General features: G+C 38.9%; 1 protein-coding gene across 7 annotated transcripts in view; it reads right to left on the reverse strand.

Annotated features, from left to right (window-relative positions):
- NEK10 (NIMA related kinase 10) overlaps window positions 1-20,105 on the reverse strand; it is a 189,548-nt gene that overhangs the window by 149,006 nt on the left and 20,437 nt on the right. For all 7 annotated transcript variants that reach the window (XM_060180452.1, XM_060180448.1, XM_060180447.1 and 4 more), the window contains exons 6-13: window positions 19,970-20,047; window positions 17,248-17,312; window positions 15,072-15,174; window positions 14,848-14,976; window positions 14,223-14,360; window positions 11,482-11,527; window positions 7,907-8,028; window positions 7,681-7,783 (exon numbers count right to left, since the gene is read on the reverse strand). In XM_060180452.1, coding sequence (XP_060036435.1) covers window positions 7,681-7,783; window positions 7,907-8,028; window positions 11,482-11,527; window positions 14,223-14,360; window positions 14,848-14,976; window positions 15,072-15,174; window positions 17,248-17,312; window positions 19,970-20,047 — 784 coding nt within the window. The remainder of the gene's footprint in view (window positions 1-7,680; window positions 7,784-7,906; window positions 8,029-11,481; window positions 11,528-14,222; window positions 14,361-14,847; window positions 14,977-15,071; window positions 15,175-17,247; window positions 17,313-19,969; window positions 20,048-20,105) is intronic.

Consider the following 20,105-nt stretch of genomic DNA (forward strand, 5'->3'; position numbering starts at 1 on the left):
AGCCCTTCCCCACTAGGGAAAGAGAGAGACAGGCTGGGAGTATGGATCGACCTGCCAATGCCCATGTTCAGCAGAGAAGCAATTATAGACGCCAGACCTTCGTCTTCTGCATCCTATAATGACCCTGGGTCCATACTCCAAGAGGGATAAAGAATAGGAAAGCTATCAGGAGAGGGGAGGGGATACAGAGTTCTGCTGGTGTGGAATGTGTGGAGTTGTACCCTTCTTATCCTGTGTTTTTTTTAATCTTTCCTTTTTATAAATAAAAAATAAAATAAAAAAGGAGTATCCACAAACAAGATAGCTTGCCAAAACATTTCTGCTTCTCTATTATGGATTGGAAGCAGCTGCTAGGAATAGTATAGTGTATTTCAATACTTGTAGTGGTTCACTGTAAGTTTAGTACACATGGAACATAACCAACGTACGATCTTAAATTAGCATTTTAGTCTTAATGCTTCGTAGAATTATTTTGTTTTTAATAAAACTGCCATTGGCTCTCAGAGGCAAAAACTAAGGAGTGGCATTTAGAATGCATCTATTCATTCCAGTTGATTTAGATAATGGCAGAAACTTGGACAGATGGCTGCAAAAACACAGATGGTTCAGAAATATTCTTAAAGAGAGTGAAAGATTATATTGTTTGGCCTTTTGGAAGATTCTGTAGTAGCAGTTATGTTTCTATTATTCTTTCCTCATTTGTGATCATATTTGGAGGAGAGGAAAAGGTTGCATTTCAAAAACTGTAGTCATAAAAGCACTCATGTGCTACAATAGAATTTACAAAATGACAACAGAAAGCATTTACATGAAGCAAATAATACAAAAAAATAGAGCAAAATAACCTCTCCTTTGATAGAACAACTGGTACAGGAAATGCTAAAGACCATAGACTGCAGCTGTCAACCTTCAAATGAGAAATGTGTGTGCTCTTTGATCAAGTGTCTAAATTCTTGCTCTGTAATACCCTATCTGTGTGGTATTGAAATATCATTCTATTATTCTGTTTACTCAAAAAGTACCTGTAAAACACACCTTATCTTTTGTACAGGGTTGTTCCAACAACATGACAGCAGATGAGAATACTTTGAAATATTGCACAGAAGGGTAGTGCTTCTAGACCCTCTCCACAGGGAAATTTCACTCATCACATATGTGCCAGCAACTCCCAAGTTTATAGGCAAACCAGAAAGCTTGGCTTTGGCTTTGTCTAAGACTTCATCCCCAGCCCTGCAAAGCACCCACCTCTTCACACCCCAGTCCAAGCTCATTATTCACAGTCCTCTGAGATGTGAAAAACAACAGATGGCATTTCATCTTCCCCATTTCCTGAGCTTGAAAACTTCGCCTCTTCTCACTAGCTCACTCAACAACCCTTGTTTCTTCTCATTCTGTGACTACAGACTAAGAGTTTCAGGAACCCAGGCCCTCCCTCTTCCTATAAAACATAGTGGGTCTATGTCCTCATAAGGAGTCTCCAAAATATCTTTAAGAATGGAACAATCTACCAATCCCTGTCTTCATCATAGCAGACCCTCATGCAAGTACAAGAAGTTTTGATTTTTATTCTTTATAAAGTTTTCAAGTGCCTTAACTGGCTTTTGAAACTGTCTACTGATTTACTGAGAAAGTCATTTGTCCAAAAGATTATACAGTAAGATTCCACCATCTTTCAGTTAATGGGCAAGATACTGAAAACAAGATGGCATCCAGTGAGGTTGAGGGGCAGCTCCCCCAGCAGGGTATGTGTCCTCCCATGTGCATGGACGTGGTTTGAGCTCCAGCAGCACATGGGAGCATCCAGAGCACCAAGGAAAGTTCTAGCATTGTGGTGTCTCTTGCTCCCTCTGTCTCTTCATCTGTTTCTCTCTATCTGAAGTAAAAAAGAATTTTAAGAAAGTCAGCCCAGAACTGGTGAAATTATATATGTGTGATATCCAGGTGCTACAAAAACAAAAACAAACAAACAAACAAAAGTAGGTTTTAATGACAGCATAGTGGTTATGCTAAAAGATTTTCTTGCCTCCCCGGCTCCCCACCTGCAGGGGAGTCACTTCACAGGCGGTGAAGCAGGTCTGCAGATGTCTATCTTTCTCTCCTCCTTTCTGTCTTCCTCTCCTATCTCCATATCTCTCTGTCCTATCCAACAACAATGACAACAATAACTACAACAATAAAACAACAAGAGCAATAAAAGGAAATAAATAAATATTAAAAAGAAGGCTTTCTTGCCTGAGGCACAAAAGGTTCCAGGTTCAATCCCCAGCACCATTATAATGCATCAGAAACCATGCACTGAACCTTAAGGACCCATGGTAGAGATGTGAATTTATACCTGTGATAAGAGAACTAAAGAACAGGTAGGAGTGGCCAAGAAGGTACCTTAGCTGAAGATAGCTCCTGAAGTTTCACGCATGCAAGTCCTGCAATCTACCTGCTGAGACAATCTCCCATCACTATCTGTAGCTTTATATATATTTATATATAGATATAAATACATATGTATAGCTATCCATCCATCTATATATCTGCATATTCACCTATGTGAATTTATATCCTTTCATACATGAGGCTCTGGGTTCATTCCCCAGTACCACATGGAAGTAGCAAGAATTCCATACTATAATATAGTGTTAATTTGTTTTCCCTCTCTATATCTCTCATCATCACTCTCTGGTCTATCTCATTATAAAAGGAAGAAAGGAAAGAGAGAGAAGAGGAAGGGAGGGGAGAGGAGGAGGGGTGAGAGAAGGGGAGGGGAGAGGAGAATAGGAGGGAGGAGGGGAGGGGAGAGTATAGGAGGGGAGGGGAGGGGAGGGGAGGGGAGGGGAGGGGAGGGGAGGGGAGGGGAGGGGAGGGGAGGGGAGGGGAGGGGAGGGGAGGGAAGGGAAGGGAAGGGAAGGGAAGGGAAGGGAAGGGAAGGGAAGGGAAGGGAAGGGAAGGGAAAATTCAAAATGAGTAGATTTTAGCTTTTTTAAGTTTTTTTTAATCAGGTCACATTTTCTTATATATATATCTTTATTTATTATTGAATAGAGACAGAGAGAAATTGAGAAGGGAGGGGGAGGGAGGAAGTGGGAAAGACAGAGATACAACTGCAGCCCTGCTTCACCACTCATGAAGCTTTCCCCCTGCAGGTGGGGACCAGGGGCTTGAACCCGGGTCCTTGCACACTGTAATGAGTGCACTTAACCAGGTACGCCACCACCTGCCCCCACACACACATTTTCAATACACTTTGTGTCATATATCTAAAACATTACTTGGCAATTCTATGCTGTTTCTCTCAGAGTATGTGCATAGCTTTCCAGTACAAGAGGAGAGAAAGATAAAATACGACAAGACTGCCCCCTCTGGCAAAATGTTTAAACAAACACACACATACACACACACACACACACACACACACACACACACACGCACACACACACACACACACACTGCAGCATATTACTGTACGAACTGTTTGCAGCTTCATTTCAGCCTCCCAAAATATATTTATTTTTATATTTGGTTTCAAATTAATACTAGAGCATTTTGATTTAATCAAAATCCTTAAAAGTAAGCCTCTCAAATATCCATATTTATATCCATAGTGATAGGTACTAAAAAAATGCATTGCAGCACGGTTATATTTAAAATCCATCTACATCATGATATTGAATCTCCACAGAGCATTTTTCTAGACATAAAATCATTTTGTACTCATTGAAAATAATGGCCACAGTCAACATTCTACCACATAGTTATTATGGTGGAGAGAAACTGGACAGGGATAAGATTCTCTTCTGAGATTTAACATTGCTTCTTTATTTAAAACCTCACTTAATTTATTTATTTATTTTTATGAGAAACAGAATAAGAGGGGACTAGAACATCATTTACTTTTTACATACAGTGGTGCCAAGGATGGAATTGGATGCTTCTGGGGTTGTAAACATAGAAATCCAAAGCGGGGCTCTAACACTGAGCGGACTCCTCAGCACTGGAAATAACTTAGAACTTCTAAGCCTGATAAATATGAATCCTAATAACACTGGGACATAAATGCTAATGAGGGGACAGAAAAATAAAAGTATGCTCATTCTTGTACAACAGTGTCTTTTTTCTAGGGAGTACCCTCTCTGCCTCTTCCTCTCTTTCTCTCTCTCTGTCTCTAATCCTCTGACAAAAAAAAAAAGAAAGAAAAGAAAAGAAAAGAAAGAGAAGAAACAAGAAAGGGAAAGAAAAGTCTGGTGGATAATGGTGGTGGAAGGGCCCAGCAGTGACACATGCATTACAGCATGCAAGGACACAGGTTCAAGCTCTTAATCCCCACCTGTGGGGGGAAAGCTTCAGGAGTGGTGAAGCAGGGCTACAGGTCTCTATCTATCTATCTATCTACCTACCTACCTACCTACCTACCTACCTACCTATCTATCTATCTCTCCCTCCTCTCTCAATTTGTCTCTATCCAATAATGAATAAATACATTAAAAAATGGTGATGGAGTTGGGTAGACATCAAACCCCAGTGATAACCCTGATGATAAATAAATAATAAAATTATAAATAAACTCATAGTTACAATCACATTACTCACATTTCAAGTACCTATTAGCAACAAATTGGATGGCACAGATATAGGAGATCCCACAGCAGGAAGATAGATTAATAGTTATACTATCTTTCATGCCTGAGGTTCTGGAGGTCTGAGGTTCAACCCCTGGCACCAACATAAACCAAAATTTAACAGTGCTCTAGTTAAATAAAATATTAAATAACTAAATAAATATATATATATAGAAGATTGCATCATTGCAGAAATTTCTATTGAACAATCTGCTCAGGACAAATCTTTAGAAATTCTCAAGTTAAAAAGCTTATATTGGTGGAGCTGGGCAGAGGGGCATGTGGTTGGGCACATACATTACCACACACAAGCAATCAGGTTCAAACTCCCACCTCCGGGGGGGGGGATGCTTATCAATCAGTGAAACAGTGCTACAAATCTCTCTCTCTCTCTCTCTCTCTCTCTCTCTCTCTCATTTTCCCCTCATCTTTCACTTTCTGTTCAAATAAATGAATATTTTTTAAGTTTATACTGGGGCTGGGAAGACAACATAATGATTATGCAAAAAACTTTCATGCCTGAGTCTCTGAGGTCCCAGGTTAAATCAGCAATTAAAAAAAAAAAAGGATGGTATTGTGGCCTTTGGAATATAATGGATGGAACTGAAGAAGATGATACTTATTGAAGTAAGAAGGCAAAGCACAACTGCAGAATGGTTTCACTCATATGTGGAATATAAAGAATTGAACATACAGATGTGAGGGGGGAAGTCAACCGATATCTAAGACTGAAGGAGAACTATAGTGGTTATCTAAGGAGGTGAGGATTGGAGCCCAGACCTTTGGTGATGCGAGTGGTGAAAAACTGTATTCCTAATGAAAAAAGATAGAGAGAAAGTACAAAGACCTAAAAAGACACCATAAAATTTCTAATGAAATAGTTTCTACTTAGACCTAGATACCCTCCTTACCTACTTCCTATTATCCTTATAACCTTATCAAAGTAAGTACTGCAAAAGCTGAATAAGGGCAAGAGACTGGCATACTTTAATGATGACCCCTGTTGATCCAAGTTGAGGGCAAGGTCCTATGTGGGCCCACAAAGGGGTCTATTGTGTTGTTCCTGATAAGATGATGGATTACAATGGAGAGAGGGATTTATTAGAGGTCTAGGCCCACCAGCTGGGGCCCTAGTCAGGGAGTCCTGAGATTCCCAAACAGACATGATGGGCCTAGACCTTGAGTAAATCCCTCTCTCCATTGTCACTGGTCATCTCCATCAGGAACAATACAATATACCCCTTTGTGGGGCCCCATAGGACTTTGCCCTCAAGGTGTATCAACAATGGTAGAGAATGTTCAATCCTCTGAAGGGAGGATAGATAACATACTCTATCTACTACCTGAGGAAGGTGGATCCTGAAACTGGGGCAGCTTGGAATGTTCCTACTCATGACCACAGAATGTGAGCTCAGATCTACAGGGATGTAGAGGTCACATAGGTTCCTATGGTGAATGTGGGCCCCAGATCAGATCAAATCGGTGGTGTTTGCAGTCAACAACATTTATACATCTTTCCTTTGGGAGCCACTCTCTTCCCTGATTCAGCTTTCTAGCCCTTTTTCCAGCCATGACATCATCACCCCAGACAATAACTCGGATCCACTTGCATTTCAGATGTCAGGCTCAGAGGAAAAAAAAAAAAAAGAAAACTAGGGAGTCGGGCGGTAGCGCAGTGGGTTAAATGCAGGTGGCACAAAGTGCAAGGACTGGCGGAAGAATCCTGGTTCAAGCCCCTGGCTCCCCACCTGCAGGGGAGTCACTTCACAGGTGGTGAAGCAGGTCTGCAGGTGTCTGTCTTTCTCTCCCCCTCTCTGTCTTCCCCTCCTCTCTCCATTTCTCTCTGCCCTATCCAACAACGACAACAACAATAATAACTACAACAATAAAACAACAAGGGCAACAAAAGGGAATAAATAAATAAATATTTTTTTAAAAACTAGTATAGTCATGGGCCCTTTGGAATATAACTAAAATAGGCCTACTAACTATATACAAAACGGAGACCCCCAAATCTTCATCTGCAATATTCCAGCCTTTAGGTTTATGATTGGTCAACAATGTGTTTGACTTTATATGTTAACTCTTTTTTCAGCCACTAGGTTCCAGATGGTACCATGATGCCAACTGGACCTCCACCAATGTGTCTTGGAGCCCCACTTCCCCAGAGCCCTTCCCCACTAGAGAAAGAGAGAGGCAGGCTGGGAGTATGGATCCACCTGTCAGCACCCATGTTCAGCGGGGAAGCAACTACAGAAGCCAGACCTTCCACCTTCTGCATCCCACAATGACCCTGGGTCCATGCTCCCACGGGGTTAAAGAATAGGAAAGCTATCAGGGGAGGGGAAGGGATATGGAGTTCTGATGGTGGGAACTGTGTGGAGTTGTACCCCTCTTATCCTACGGTTTTGTCAGTGTTTCCTTTTTATAAACAAAAATTTAGAAAAAGAAAGGAAGGAATAAAGAGAGAAAGAAAGAAAGGAAAGAAGAAAGAAAGAAAGAAAGAAAGAAAGAAAGAAAGAAACGAAGAAAGAAGGGAAAAAGGAAGGAAGGAAAGAAGGAAGAGGGGAGGGGCTGGGAGAGGCACATGTACCAACAACTATATTCACTGCAAATCATTAATCCCCCTAATAAAAATAAAAAACAAATAAGTAAAAATATTTTCATGCCTGAGGCTCTGAGGTCCCAGTTTAAATCCCCAGCATCACCATAAGCCAGAGCTGAGCAGTGATCTAGTATATCTCTCTCTCTTTCTTTCATTAAATAAATAAAGTTTCTTTAAAAAGTTATACTGCCAGCAGAAATAGAATAACGGTTACACAAAAAAACACTTTCTTGACTCTCATACCTGAGCCTCCAAAGTCCCAGGCTCAGTCCCCAGTACCACCACGAGACCGAGCTGAGCAGTGCTCTGGTCTTTCTCTGAGCATGTCTCTTTCTCATTGAAAGATTAAATGAAAATATATTTTTAAAAAAACACTTTCATGCTTGAGTCACCAAAGGTCCCTGAAAATAGATAGATAGATAGATAGACAGACAGACAGACAGGCAGGCAGGTGTTTATACTTACTAACTGTTACTTTGTCTTTATCCCCCAACATAATGTTGTTTGGTGTCAAGTCTCTGTGGACAATCCTCTTCTCCTTGTGTAAATACCGAAGAGCTAAGCACAGCTAGGAAGAGCAAACAAAAAGCAAACTTTATACTCCCCAACATACAAGTAGCCAGTGGTGACTACCACATTTGGCTCTAAGTCAATGTGGAGTTCTAAAGAAAAATCAAAGGTGAGCACATACCTGTATGAATATCTTCCATAGCCTTTCCTCAGTAAAATGATGTTGTTTTTCCTTCAAAGAACTGAAATGTTCTCCAAGAGGAGCCCCCTCTATAAGTTCCATAACTATATACAACCTATCATCTAATGAAGAGAAACATAAATTTAAATTCAGCACAGCCAGCTTGAGAAATTTTAAAATTAAGAACCCAAGCAATATGTGTACAGGGTAGGACATACAAAATGTGTACAGGGTAAGGTGCTCACAATTTAGAAAAGTGCTATGATTTTATTGGGTGTCCTTACCCTTGGGGTTCATCAAGGTGCTGTGGGGGCCTTGAAACAACAGGTGCCCAGTGACAATCTCCTCTCACTACAAACATCCTCCTAGCATGTTCTCTCTTTTTTGTCACCAGGGTTGTTGCTGGGACTCCATGCTGGTGCTATAAATCCACTGCTCCTGGCAGCCACTTTTTTCCTTGATTTTTTTCCCTTCTGTATTATTTGAAATTGAAGAAAAGAGGGGAAACTGGAAAGGGAGAGAAACAGCGCGACAGACACCTGCAGACATGCTTCATAGTTTGTGAAGCATCCCCCTTGCAGGTGGGGAGTGGAGGCTCAAACTCTGGTTCTTGCACATAGTAGCCTGTGCACTTAACTGGGGTGCCACCACCTTGCCTTCCCCTCCGAGCATTTTTTATACTGGCAAAATGATCATTTTTTAAAGTACTCCAGGATGTGGAAAAGTGGCAAGGTGCCAAAGAAACAAATGAAGTCCTTGGAGAACCTGGAAATCAGAGCTGGATGGTGACGCACCTGGTTAAACACACATGTTACAATGCTCAAGGACCCAGGTTTGAGCCACTAGTCCTTGCCTGCAGGGGTAAAGCTTTGTGAGTGGTGAAGCAGGACTGCAGGTATCTCTCTGTCTCTCTCCCTCTGTATATCCCTCTCCCCTTTCAATGTATGGCTATCCCTACCCAATAAACAAATAAATATTATTTTTAAAAAAGAACCAGGAAATCTATCTTTCCTCTCAATTGTTGGAAACTTTACTCTTAAAGCAAGTCAGCTGTTTAGAAAATTCCATGTTCAACTGCACTGTCTTACTATCTGACAGAGCTACCTTACAGAATTTTACTGTGGAATCCTGCCATTGTCTTGCCATGATGCAGCTGAGACACTACTCATAGTAGGAATTGCTCTCGTATCACTGAAGAGAAAAAAGCTAGGCTTCTGGTTTTATCTTACAAACACAAGGAGTCTCAGCATTAACTGTGTCACTCTGCTTTGAGTGCCAAGAAACAAAGAAGTGAATCCTTTCTCCGCCAAAACTAAGAGTAGGCGACTAATGATTGCATGTGGTGTGTACCTTTTGTGACATTTTGAATGCATATGAAATATTTACATAATGTACACAAAAGTTAAATATTATATACATGCTCTGACTTTGTACTTTTCCCACTGAATAGCCTAAAACGTCACTGCACAGATTCACACCATACATTCCATTAGCTGTGTAGTATTCCACTATGCAGATGCATCTTAATTTTGAAATTCAAACAGTCTCCTAAAGACAGGCACCACTATTTTCCTTTTTCTCATAATTCCAGTAGTTTTTAAATTTTTATCCTTTGTTTTTTAAACATTTACTCATACTTATTATGTTTTATTGTGATAGAGGCAGAGAGAAAATGAGGGAGAGGAAAGAAGAAAGGAGAAAGAAAGAGAGATATCTAGTGCATTGCTTCACCATTTAAGAAGCTTCCCCTGCAGGTGAGGACAGGGAGCTCGAACCTGGGTCCTGGCACATGGCAATGTGTACACTTTACCAGTTGCACCACTGCCCCCTTCCACCAATAAAACTTTATTATCACAGTACCTTTACTTTTAATGTTCTCACCTGTCATTCCCTTTCATCATAACTGTCCAATCTACTTTTATTATACTTTGTGCATTTTTAAACCACTGCCATTTGACATTGGCAAAAGGTCGGGTCATAAAAATGTCTTATTTTATTTTTAAATTAAGGTAATTTGCGTCACTTCAGCACAACTCAGAAACTTATATTGACCTCTAAAGAAATATGTGCCGAATTACAGGAAATGATGCTAATACCTAGAACAAACAGCCAAGGGGTCAGGATTTACAAAACCAAGGTCCTCTGACTGATGGCAGTTGAAGGGAGAGGGGTAGAATCTGATCATGCCAAAGTACACAAGGCTTGGGTAATAAATAAAAGCACTGATGAAGAGGCAGTGAGAAAATCCCCGTTGTTATCTTGTAATTCTTTAAATCTCTAAGTGAAGCTTTATTTTGAACGTTCATATATGATGCACATTGTTAAGGTTAATTAGTACCTATTTTTTTCCCTCTTTTTCAGTCAAAATTTCTGTGTTTTAAACAAGTTCAGCTTTATCTTTCACTGTGTGCTGTCCTAGTACTTCCCACCTGCCTATCTGCAGAAATTGCCAGGGCTCCATCGCCACCTTGTGGAAATTACCTGAACTTTCCAAGTAAAATATCTTAAAGCCCATGTCCTAGTTAATGATGTTAGTTTAAAAGGTGAGAATCTTATCTGCTATATTCTTACCTTTAAGTTCCTGATTAGTAACCAATTTTTCCTGCTTTATATCTTAATGCTTTTCAGCCACCAAGTTGCAATTGCTACCAACCTGACATCCCTGGGCTGATGACCTCACCAATGTGTCCTGGAACCCCACCTCTCTAGAGCCCTACCCCAGTAGGGAAAGATAGAAACAGGCGGGGGGTATGAATAAGTCTGCAAATGTCCACGTCCAGTGGAGAAGCAATTACAGAAGCCAGACCTTCCACCTTCTGCACCCCATAATGGATCCTGGGTCCATGCTTCCAAAGAGATGAAGAATAGGGAAGCTTCCAATACAGAGGCTGGGGTATGAAACTCTAGTGGTGGGAATTGTGTGGAATTGTACCACTCTTCTCCAACAATCTTCTCAACCATTATGAAATAATTTTTTCAAAAAGGTGAGAAGAGAGGGAATTAAGGATATTTTGGGTCCTGGTACATGCTGGTAGAAAAGGAAGATGAGAAACAATACCCATGTGTCAACAACTGTACTGTAAACCATTAATAACCCAAATAAAGTCATATAAATAACAATGTTGGCTTGTTGAAAAAGTATTTTTTTCTATGCAAAAATGTGTCATGACATCTGACAACCTAATCATCATCATCATGGCAAAGTATCACATAAAGTAATCAGACACAACAAAAACAATTTTTTAGCTTCTTTTCAAAGAAGCCACTTTCCTTTACTTATTTTATGTCCTGTTCCTACTAAATGCTTTTATTTATTTATTTTTGGTGAATGAAAATAGCTATAACTATTTTGGTTTGTACATTGTATCTTTCATATAGGAGTCAAAGTATTTTCTAACTACCTTAGGCCATTGTCATATTTCACTGATCAAGAAAGTGATACACAAGGCCAACCACTGCCATAAAAGCAAGAAAAAAATAATACTATTTCATTGGGCTTATTTTGTGACATTCTAGTATAAAAATATGTAACAAGGATATTTTTGCTTCATTAAAATATGAAAACTGATACTTACTTTCTAGAAATGTTTTGTAATAACGTACAATATTAGGATGATAAAGCTATAAAAAATAAACAAGAAACGTTATACTACTTTAAAATCCAAACTTGTTTACACATACTCTAAATGGACATTACATTCAAAAACATCAATGAATTTATTGTATTCATATCTAAAACCCAAGTTTTTTAAGTTGTAATTTGAGATTCTTTCATGATAAAAACTAGCCTTACTGGCAAAACTAATCTGAAAATAGTTATTTCCCCTGTCTCATCAAAATAATCAGATTAAAACTGATTTTCCTTGTCACCAAGTTAAGTAAATTAAGAATTATAGAACTAAAAGGCCTTTAAGAATGCATTTAGTAAGCCTCTATTATATACAGGTTGCACATAAAGGAAAATGGAAACAAAGTTATTTTTGTAGAATACATTTTCATTGTTCTATACCTCTCCCTACCACTGAAATATTTATAGACACTGTTATCTAATACAATTTAAGTCTTTCTGTGCTTTCCAAAATGATTAGTATGAAGCTGGAATAATCTAAGAGCTATTAACTCTGTTTAAATTAAAGTATTTGAGGGACTAGAGAGATCATATAATTTTTTTATATTTATTTTCCCTTTTATTGCCCTTGTTTTTTATTGTTGTTGTTATTGATGCTGTCATTGTTAGATCGGACAGAGAGAAATGGATAGAGGATGGGGAAGAAAGAGAGGGGGAGAGAAAGACAGACAGCTGCAGACCTGCTTCACTGCCTGTGAAGTGACTCTCCTGCAGGTGGAGAGCTGGGGGCTCAAACCGGGATCCTTATGCCTTTCGGAACTTCTTGCAGGTCAGGCTTGGTGATAGTTGATTCTTTCAACTGTTGCTTGTCTGAGGAGGTTTCTATGCCTCCATCTAGTCTGAATGACAGTCTATCAGGATACAATAGTCTTGATTGAAAGCCTTTCTCATTGAGCACTCAATAGATAACTTGCCATTCTCTTCTAGCCTGTAGTGTTTGTATAGAGAAATCTACTGCTACTCTTATGGGTTTACCTCTATAAGTAAGTAACTCTTTGCTTTTCTCCTGCAGCCTTCAGAATCCTTTCTTTATCCTTATTCCTTTTCATTCTAAATATGATATATCTTGGTGTCTTTAAGTCTAGGTTAATTCTGTTTGGGACCCTCTGTACTTCTTGAACTTTTATGTCTTTTATGTTGTCTAGACTAGAGAAGTTCTCAGCTACTATGTTCTGTAGAATGCTTTCTCTCCTCCCTATCTTTCTTCCTTTTGTAGACCTATACTGTGTATATTTATTGGGTAAAGACAAGGAAAAACAGAGAAGGAGAAAAAAAAAAGAGAGACACCTGCAGCACTACTTCCCTACTCAAGAAGATTCCCCCCTGCAGGTGGTGATCAGGGACTAGAACCTGGGGCCTTCTGCATTGTAGCATGTCCACTCAGCTGGGTGCACCACCACCCAGTCTAACACTAGCTTAGAAATCTAATCTATTAGTCTACAACAGTCAGTAAAAAAACAAATTATTCAGATTGGGGGTATGGAATGACCTGCAAACACCCATGTCCAGCGGAGAAGCATTACTAAAGCCTGAACTCCCACCTTCTGCACCCCAAAATGAATTTTGTTCTATACTCTCAGAGGGGGAGAAATGATAGGGAGAAGATGACCAGAAGGCTCTGAACTCCAATTCCATCAGGACCCAGAGAAGAGGAAAAAAGGAAGGCCATTCAGAAGCAGTAGTGGATGTAGGTGTGACTTGAAAGTTAGAGAAGGCAGGACAATTTTAAAAAGATATATATGCCAACCCATATCTAAAAACATGGAAGAATTACAGTAGTTTCCTATGCAGGGATATAAGAACTCTGGTGGTAGGAATAGTATAGGATTACACCCCTGTTATCTTATAATTTTAAGTCAATAATTTTTTAAAGTTATCCATAATATTTACTGTAATTTATGAGTTGGAGCAGAAGTATAGGTTTCAGTTAGTAAAGATCACTGTGTTTAAGCTGATCTTCATGCTCCAACACAGATACACTGAAAACTGAACTGATAAAGAACATATAGCAGTAAAGCCAACAGTGCTGCAAAGGAGTCTTGAATGAACAGCTTTCTTACTGTAGGAACTAATAAGGAAAGCTGGAAAAGAATCCAGCATATTCTAGGATCAAAAAAAAAAAAAAAACCAACCATTTCTCTTCTGACATGTTTATTCTTTCTCCCCAAACAAACCTTCATAATGATAGTTAATTGGGTTGTTACATTATGTCAGAATAATCAACTCATGCCAATAACCCATCTTGAAAATTCATATTTAAGATTTCATAAGCCACATTTGTGGAATGTTAACAGCTTGATTCCACTTGGAAAAAGTCAGGAAAGTCTTAATCATATTCTTATGCATGTTACTAAGTAACCAAATACTCTTCAACAGAAGGAGAAGGAAATAGATATGCCTACAAAAAAACCAAAAGAGTTTCACACAAATATATTGTTTTTAACACTCCATCTTGTTGTATCCCCATTCTGATGTAAAGTTTGGGAAGTACTTTAGTGATTCAATGTCAAGCCCTAACAAAAAAGAAGGAGGAGGAGGAGAAGAAGAAGAAAGAAGGAGCTAAATTGTCGTATTTGAATGCCAATTAGGTGAGCAAGAGCAGTACTAAAACAGCAGTTATAATCGTAGCATAAAAATTTATAACATTTATTTAAAAACAATATCTTCATAAACAAGAAAAATATTTACCTGCTCTTTAATTATAGTTAATTCAGAAACAATATTCTTTACGCTGCTGTCTCTATCTTTTTTGTCCTTTCCAAATGCTGGATTATGTAAATTGACCTCTTTCATTGCTAAAAGATTTTGACCACTACGCTTTCTAACCTAAAAAAAAACAGAAAGAAAGAAGTAAATAAAAAATAAAGAGGAATATGGTGGTGGGGAGGGAAGAAAGAGGTTAATAAGGTCATAGAAACAAATCAAATCATACAAATAAAACAAAGAACTTTCTTAATTCTACTTACATGAGTCAGTTTGTAATATTGTTGTATTTTTTAAGTAAGTCTAAGAACAGCAGTGTGAACTTAGATAATTTATTGTGCATTGGGACAGGCTATTTTGACTTTTTGTGTGTGCATGATAGATTAATGATAAGTTTTTATCTTCCAAGATCAGCAAACAGTGTCTACAGCTAAGAGCTAAGTATAAGGCATTATCAATGCCATACACTACCTATTAGACAAAAACTAGTAACTCTAATATATCTGTCAATTAGTTCACTGTTTTCTAATGATACGGACTTCAAATCACTTGTATGTCCATCTGCAATTGAGATACCAGGTCTGCTGGGGAACATCACAGGCAAAGTCACCTTGTATACACAGCCAAAAGCTCCACTTCCAAGATGATCCATAATGGCATAGTTGCCAATGTATTTCGAAGGAGCTTTATTCTGATTAATGCTTTCAATATTCTCAGCAATTTGCTTCAGTTCATCCTCCTAACCAGAAAATAAAAGAGAATGGCTTGCTAGGATTAATTTAATCTTAATTACATAACTGCCTATTGCCAAAATAATTAAAACTCAAGACTTACCACTAATAAATTCAACTTCGATACCAATCCTTCATAAGCACTAATATCACGAACATAATGTCCTATATCAATGAACATCTCAAATAAGTCGGTGGGGAAAAGCCTGCAGGAAAAAATACACATGTGCACTCAGCGTGGTCCCTGGAAACTGATGGTCATTTCTCCCCTTTTGGATTTAGCTCACTTACAGATTAAGTATATCAGACAAATGTAACTTCCTTCATTTACCAAAAAACATCAGGAAAGATAATATTCACAGCTAGCACATAAAATTTAATCATAGCTGTGGTCCTAAAGGGGTAAAGAAAGATATATGGAAAGTTCTTGAAAATTTCTGTACAGCACTGTGCTATTTACAGATAACAATCGTCAACCATATACATTTAGATATTTGTCTAAATTATGCTATGTGTTTTTTATCCATGATATGTATCTATGCATATATAGAATGCATAAAAACTATATTGGCAAGATAGTTAATGATATAGATGTTAAATAAACATATTAAGTAGGAATATCTATTGTATATATGTGGAATGCTAACTGCTTTCATAAATGCCATTTCTTTCATCCTCCATATTAATGCTAGGTGAATGCTTACCTAATTTTAAACCAGTTTATGGAGACAAAATAAAACTACAGGTAAATAAATAATGGGGAGGTTATGCATCATTCTCAAGGCACTAGTTTCAGGACTTCATAAAAACCCTTAAGTTCACAATGAGACATGGTTAAGGACTTTGAAGTAAGTAGCTAAAATTCTTCACTAATTGCAGTTGTTCTTCTTCCCCTAAATTCATGCAACACATGGGAATAAAGCAACACAATAAAACACTCTGTGTATCTGAACAGAAGACATAATTTTAATGCACTGCTTTACTTCTATCCTGCCTTATCTTAGCACAGATCCTCACAAAAACTTAGGTCTATGTTTTTTTTTTCTTTATTGGGAGGATTAATGGTTTACAGTTGACAGTAAAATACAGTAGTTAGTACACGTGTAACATTTCTCAGTTTTCCACATAGCACTCTAACCCCCCACCTAGGCCTTCCACCACCATCATGTTCCAAGACCTGAACACTGGCCCCTATTCCAGAGCCCTCTACTTTGGTGCAATACATTAAGAGGTCTATTATTTTAAGTAACCTGATCAACTAAATAGGGCACACATGTAAATAACTAGCGTGTGCTTCCCAGGCAGGTGGTGCCTTTTTCTGTCATGCTCACCCGTTTGGACTCTGACCCAAGGACTTTTTCTCCTTTTAAACTTTTTCTCCTTGAAGTAAGTGTGTAATCTGTAGAGGACATATAGATCCTCTTTCTTCTCTATTGGTTAGGAGAAAATGACCAGATTAACTTTGGAATTTCTGAGTGGGAAAGAACAAGCATATATTTTTATCTCATCAATTTAAACTATTAGTGTCCAAAAAAAAAAAATTACATCTTAGGAGGATGACCCAGTGGGTAAAATACATGCTTTATCATGTTCAACTGCAGCATCACATGGAAGCACTGTGGACAGCACTAAGGGGAATTTCAAGGATGGAAGAACAGTGGGTGAGGAGGCAGCTTTTTATTTTCTACCCTCTATACGGTGAGACTGCACATGCAGAAGGTACTAGGTTCATTCCCAGCACCACAGAAAAATCTAACCAATTGGGTGGGAGAAATAGCATAGTGGCTATGCTAAGAGATTCTCATGCCTAATGCTCCAAAGTTCCAGGTTCAGTCCCCTACACCACTATAAACCAGGGTTGAGTAGCGCTCTTGTTTAAAAAAAAAAATCTAATCAGTTAAGGATCAATGCAATAGCTCACTTGGGTAATGTACTGCTTTGTCATTTTAAACCTGATCCCTTCTGCATTAAAGGAAGCTTTGTTGCTGTTCTTCCCCCCCCCGTATGTCTATATTTAAAAAAAAAAAAAAGACTACTCAATTAAATATAAACCTCAACAGTTCCGTGTAACAAGAGTTGTGCCGACATAATGATTCACCCTCTTTCATCATCACTCAATTTCCCACTGTTAAAATATCACTAGGACAGGTGAAAGTGGAACCCAAGAAATCTCACTATATGCACTTCACATCCTGATTCAGTCTTCTCTTACTGTTTACATCTAAATCAAACATGTGAAAACAGGCCAGTGTGACATTTAAATGTCTCTGAGCCCCTACCTCTTAAAGAGTGGTCGGTTTCTTTCCATACTGAAGAGAAACCTCAAGGTTCTGAAAGCGTAACACTAGAAAATAAAAAGAGATGTAATTCACAAACGGTAGTTGAAAATAAAACATTTTCAAGACAGAATTATCATGAAGCAACCATGAAAGTGGTTTTACAGTCTGTGGCTGGCTTACAAACAAGTTAAAGCTTTGGTCTGAAATCCCAAAGCATCAACACCTGGTGTAGACCTCATATTTAAAAAGCAAATTCTGTTGTAGAAATCCTAGGGATTTTGACCATGTTTCACTCAATACTAGTCATTAATTGCTTTCAAGAAAGGACAAAATAAGTATAGAAAATTAAAAAAAAAAACTACTATAGCCACAGGCCCTATGGAATATAACTAAAATATACCTACTAGCTATCTACTACATGGAGTACTTCCCAACTCTTCATCTGCACTAATCCAGCATGTAAATTCATGATTCAACAGTTTGTTTCACTTTGTATGTTAACTCTCTTTTCAGCCACCAGGTTCCAGATGCTAGCAGGATGCTGACCAGACTTCCCTGGACAGACAACCCCAACTATGTGTCCTGGAGCTCTGCTTTCCCAGAACCCCACCCCACTAGGGAAAGAGAGAAACAGGCTGGGAGTATGGATCGACCTGTCAACACCCATGTTCAGCAGGGAAGCAATTACAGAAGCCAGACCTTCCACCTTCTGCATCCCACAATGACCTTGGGTTCATATTCCCAGAGGAATAAAGAATAGGCAAGCTATCAGGGGAGGGGATGGGATACGGAGTTCTGGTGGTGGGAACTGTGTCGAGTTGTACCCCTCTTATCCTATGGTTTAGTCAGTTTCCTTTTTATAAAAAATAAAATAAAGAATTTTTTAAAATAAGAAATAAAATACCTATGCTGAAAAAAAAATGTCCAAAGATTTTCAGGAGCTCACAGTTTATTTTCCTCCCAGCCTGCTTTATATGCCTCAATATTTATATGGTTCCTGTGAGAAAATAAACACTAGGAATGATGACATATAAAAATAGCCACCAGCACACTGGACTCAAAACTTGACAAATTGGTCTCTTGAGTAAAGAGTCTTAAACGTTCCCTAAATAGAACAATCTTCAGTAACTCCCAAGAACACTCAGAAAGAGGCCTGTGAGACTTTAAGAAAAATAAACATCTGACATTTTGCAGCAATGAGGAAAAAGAGAGTCCCCAGCTTAGAGCTGAGCCTGTACACCAGGCCATGACTAGGTGATCATGACCTGCTAAATCCCAAGCTGGAATCATGCCAAGAAATTAGTAATCTGAATATAGAAGAGTCCCCAGCAAAATCCCCTGAGGAACCAGACAAATACCAAAATGACAGGAATGAGCCAAGTGAGAGAATACTGGACGCTCTGAGAACGTAGAGAACAGACATGCTTCTAGAAAGCCATTGCAACTTGGAACTTTTAATACCTTCTACTGACATAGCAAAACACATCTGCAAGGACTTAAATGTTTATTTCCCTGCAATGTCAGGCAGCTGTGGTGTCCAAAGGAAGTCAAGCCCCACACTTCTAGGTTCTCAGTTATTTTCCTAAACCACTGACTACCCAACTCCAAATTCCCTACCACAGTTGGTCCTCATTCTGGGTAATCACTCTTAAGTCAGATTGGAGGCACAGGTTAGACTGTAAATGATTGCCATAAAGGCTTGCTTTCAATCTGATTTTATCAAATTGAAATATCAAATATCTCTGGGGACACTGGCCCCTGATGCCCACTCCTCAGATAAGCACTTCAGGCCCTGCCAAATGGACCCAGCTCCTCCCTTAGAGGCCTCATCTGAGGCACTTCCTCCCCCCACCCTCACTCAGTCCTACCCAGCAACCTCAGCACAGTCTAAGTTGTCAGACTCCCACACTTTGGCCAGGTGGTCCTCTGTGTGAGATGCCTCTCCACCCTGCTGAAGAAACCACCATTGTTGCCCCTTCCTGTCACTTTATCTACTTGATAGGTCCTTCTTAGTCATTTAGATCCATTCTTTTACATGATCCAAAATTTTTCTTTTAAGATCCAAACTTCCTTTTGTAAATGTTAGTGACTGTGGTGTATACTTCGGGATGGCACGTAATTTTCCTTTTTATTATTTTCTGATACACAAGTAATACATGCTTAAGAAAAACAGAACCGGGAGTTGGGAGGTAGCACAGAAGGTTAAGCGCACGTGGCGCCAAGTGCAAGGACCGGCCTAAGGATCCCGGTTCCAGCCCCTGGCTCCCCACCTGCAGGGGAGTCGCTTCACAAATGGTAAAGCAGGTCTGAAAGTGTCTATCTTTCTCTCCCCCTCTGTCTTCCCCTCCTCTCCCCATTTCTCTTTGTTCTATCCAACAACAGTGACATCAATAACAACAACAATAAAAAAAAAAAAAAACAATGGCAACAAAAGGGAATAAATAAAGAAAGAAAAAAAATAAAAGAAAAACAGAACTGACTAGTAAGTGAGGAAATAAAGTTAAGAAAACTCCCCCCTGCTGAAGAATCACTGTTCAAACCTTCTACAGTATTTGACAGTATTTGTTTGTTTTCAAGCAAGCTCTTCTTCAGATACTATTCTATGGTTGTCAATACAAGGGTAAGAACTAACCTGACATTTCTAAAAAACCACGGGTCCTATAATCAGAATGTTCCCAGTTTCAATAGCCTGGTGCTGAGGAACAATAGACATGTTTATTACCTGTAATAGATTACTTTTTGCTGCATTCTTTTGTTTGTTCGGTAAAATTAATTTTGCTATTGTATATATGCCATTTTCCTAGAAAAATAAAAAGCCCATGTTATCAGTGACCAGTGACATCTTAGAGACACACAAG

This window comes from Erinaceus europaeus, chromosome 21 (genome assembly GCF_950295315.1).
Source record: "Erinaceus europaeus chromosome 21, mEriEur2.1, whole genome shotgun sequence".
NCBI classification, from domain to species: domain Eukaryota; kingdom Metazoa; phylum Chordata; class Mammalia; order Eulipotyphla; family Erinaceidae; genus Erinaceus; species Erinaceus europaeus.